Source organism: Nannochloropsis gaditana (genome assembly GCF_000240725.1).
Source record: "Nannochloropsis gaditana CCMP526 unplaced genomic scaffold scaffold841, whole genome shotgun sequence".
Taxonomy (NCBI): domain Eukaryota; class Eustigmatophyceae; order Eustigmatales; family Monodopsidaceae; genus Microchloropsis; species Microchloropsis gaditana.
The window spans coordinates 8,516-11,667 of NW_005803112.1; the positions used below are offsets into that span (position 1 = coordinate 8,516).

At 52.3% G+C, this 3,152-nt stretch overlaps 1 protein-coding gene across 1 annotated transcript; it reads left to right on the forward strand.

The window, feature by feature from the left end:
• Window positions 1–457: 457 nt before the first annotated feature.
• On the forward strand, window positions 458–2,337 carry NGA_0134302 (uncharacterized protein). Its single transcript, XM_005853540.1, has 3 exons — window positions 458–587; window positions 701–762; window positions 1,817–2,337. Exons 1-3 carry the CDS (start codon window positions 473–475, stop codon window positions 1,904–1,906), a joined length of 267 nt encoding a protein of 88 aa, XP_005853602.1. The 5' UTR covers window positions 458–472; the 3' UTR covers window positions 1,907–2,337.
• Window positions 2,338–3,152: the final 815 nt, after the last annotated feature.

Below are 3,152 nucleotides of genomic sequence, written 5' to 3' on the forward strand. Positions count from 1 at the left end.
AGATCTAAGTCGATCGCAAGTGGTGGTTGTGACGTGTACAATCCTGAAATGAAGCGGGCGCACGAATAAACCAACGAGACCGCTGGGACCATGCGCTGTTTTGGCGAGCCGATGCACAAAAATGACCTCCAGCTACTGTTGATCACGAAGTGCAATGCTGCCGGCTGCTTTCATTACTCGTATGATGCAATGTTGAATCTTTATTTGTGCAGGGCGACGTAGGCAGTACTTGAGCTTATCTACTTGTCACGCTCCCGTGGTTAGGGAGCTGAATTGTAACTCTGAACAACACTACCAGACAAGCGACGGGTCATAAAGTCCCCGCCACTATCACCGCGTTGTTCCTCCCGTCCCAGCAACAAGCGACATGAGTTTGACTATTTGCTAAAGCAGAGTGTAGCGCCTGCCTGATGTGTTCACACGTTCCCATACCTTCAAATCTTTCTACACTCCTGTCACGACAGCTTGAGCCATGGCCTTTCTAGCTGACGTTCAAAAGGAGGTGTGTGACGGAGAAGTTCCAGCGTTGCCTTTGCGGTGGTGGGGGCTGTTCGCCGGCATTCTAAATTTCTTTTTCTTCGGATGGGGTGAGTTACTATCAGACAATGCGAGGTCGGAGGGTCATAGGGCAGCGGTGACGGGTCGTGGGCGGCTCATTGAAAAGGCGTGATCGTCCTTACTTCACAATATGCCCGAGCAGGAACCATCCTGGCCGGTGTCCGCAGTGATCGGCCCACCACGATCTTCATAGGGGTGCTGCAGGTGAGAAAAGGCCCGAATTCCTGGGCGGGAGAACCGCCATGTCGGAAGCGTCCTCGGTGTAGGCGCTGCTCCCGCCTCGCGTTGACGAGGTGGTCTCGCGCTTTCTGATCGCTTTTTCCATTTTTCCTTCCCTTTGTTCTCATGCCAACTCTCTCTTTATTCTCAATCCTCACGGTGACTCACTCTCCATTCAGTTCATCCTTCCAGTGGTGGGGTGATCTGGAGCATGGTGTGGGGATATCTGCTCATCAGGTTGGGAGGGAGGAAGGGAAGGAGAAAGGATGGACAGGGGACGGATGCAGCAATGCCGGGAGGGGATGGGGGATGTTTGAGAAAGAGACGCGGGCACGTACAAAAGCACGAGTGGCGTCCAAGACATCATGATGCACCGGGAAGAAAGGGAGCACACGCACTAGGACTTCCAAGTCGTCCATAGACTCACGCTTGGGATTCTGGAACCCCCCTCCCTTCTCCTCACTCCTGTCTCTTATGCTACCACAGTCGCGCTGAACAGTACAGCAGCTTGATTTGAGTCTTCTACAATCGCTGTGACCTGCGAGCTGCCAGCTTGTAGGCGCCTCATCCTGAATACCGCCCTTCTGTGCAGGGGCGAGCCTGCGCTTTTACCTAGATAAACGTGCATGCTCCTTCTTACGCTTTGCTTTCTTGGCAACTGTGGCGGAACAAGGGAGAGATTTAGCGTTTTGAAATCGCTGCACTCAAAATAGAAGGGTTGTGGAATGCACTCGTTTGCATTTATGTGGGAAGTGACACTGCGTTGCCCAGAGGTCGTGTTGGCGAGGCCAGAAGGTCATTTTGAAATTTATATAGCACTTCAAGAGCTCTGTATTGCTCTTTGATAGCACGTTCTGTAATAAGTCGATATAATATGAGTTTGTTGTTTTGGAATTCCTCACTGCGAGGAGAGGAAGTAACGGAGGGATGAAGACACAAAGTGGACTCCTGCGATTCTTAAAGGAGCATGGCTGAGGGAACAAAAGCATGGTTGATGAACGGAAGTTGCGGACGACGTGACGCGTTTGTTCACGGGTAGATTTTCTTTCCGCTAGGGCAAGACTCGATACCTCCTTCCAATGAGATCAACCTCGATAGCTTGTCTCGCAAGGGACGGATAGAACGGTAAAAATTTCATTTTGGGGTCTACATTTCTCCATCCTCCTCCACCATGTACAGGGAAACAAAGCCCCTGCCTAAACGGATATAGAAGTAAGACCCTCCTAAGCCGTTCCTCGCACTCCAGGAAGAGATTTCAGTGGAAACCAGCAGCTGTACCTCTACTCATGTCAATTGCCAAAGACAACATCCTAACTCTTATTATTCACACCCATTCTGCCCGTCTTCCCCTTCATTCCCCATCAACATCCTCCCCCAAATGTGCGGTCCAAAGAGGTATCCACAGCCCTAAGTCTAGCTCCTTTTAATTGCCTGAAGCATGCTCCCATTTCCTCCCTCGTCTATGCATTTCCCCTCTCGTTAGATCACAGCTTTCCCTTCCTCCCCTCTCTGCGTGGTATTGATTCCGCCTGACTTTTACAGATTCCCCTTCCCGCCCGCTCCACCAGCCTGTCTCTTGCCTGCCAATCGCGTCAGCATACACATATGTCCTCACTCATTTCTCTCCCCTGTCGTTTCCTCTTCCCCCCCCCCCCACTCCCTCCTTATGCCACCCCTTCCCTGGAACGGGCTGAGAAGTCAGCATAGTAGAGGAGCACCGCCATGGGCTGACCGAAAATACAGAATATGAGCCTGGGGAGTATCGGGGTGTAAGAAGTAATCAACAGCGAGCACTCCTCATTCCTGAAAAGAAAGCTGGAGCAAGCTTCTTTCCCACCCATCTTCAACAGCGAGCACTCCTCATTCCTGAAAAGAAAGCTGGAGCAAACTTCTTTCCAACCCATCTTTCCTAAGCCCTCGGTAAGCGCTCCTTCCCTCCCTCCCTCCCTCCCTCCCTCCCTCCCTCCCTCCCTCCCTTCCTCCTGCCCACCAGAACATGTAGTTCCCGGCCTGAGTCTCCTTGAAGAGCGTCTTATCCAAATGGTCCGTGATGTAAATGAGAGGGATCTGACCCATCATCGCCAAAAATGCCCACAAGCGCACGACGTGGCAGGGAATCTGCAGGACGGCCGAGGGAGAGGGAGGGGGAAGCGGGGGGAGGGTAAGGAGAGAGGGCAAGAGGGAGGGTGGGAGAGAGAGGAAGAAGGGAGAAGTTTCTGTCCTAGATCCCAGTCGCGCGTTTTCAAGCCCTACCCAACGTAGCTTATCCCTCTCTCAAATTGACACCGGACGTCATTAAATCTACTGGCCAGGACCCCGTTATTCATGAGAAGGTATCCGTCTGGCTCCTTTTGTCTTCCCTCCCTCTCTCCCTC

Excerpts from the sequence above, each read along its gene's own strand:
- NGA_0134302 (XM_005853540.1), top strand. The coding sequence starts at position 473 with ATGGCCTTTCTAGCTGACGTTCAAAAGGAGGTGTGTGACGGAGAAGTT. Across the intron at positions 588-700 it reads TTTCTTTTTCTTCGGATGGG|GAACCATCCTGGCCGGTGTC; the intron begins GTGAGTTACTAT and ends ATGCCCGAGCAG. Across the intron at positions 763-1,816 it reads TCTTCATAGGGGTGCTGCAG|ATTTTCTTTCCGCTAGGGCA; the intron begins GTGAGAAAAGGC and ends GTTCACGGGTAG.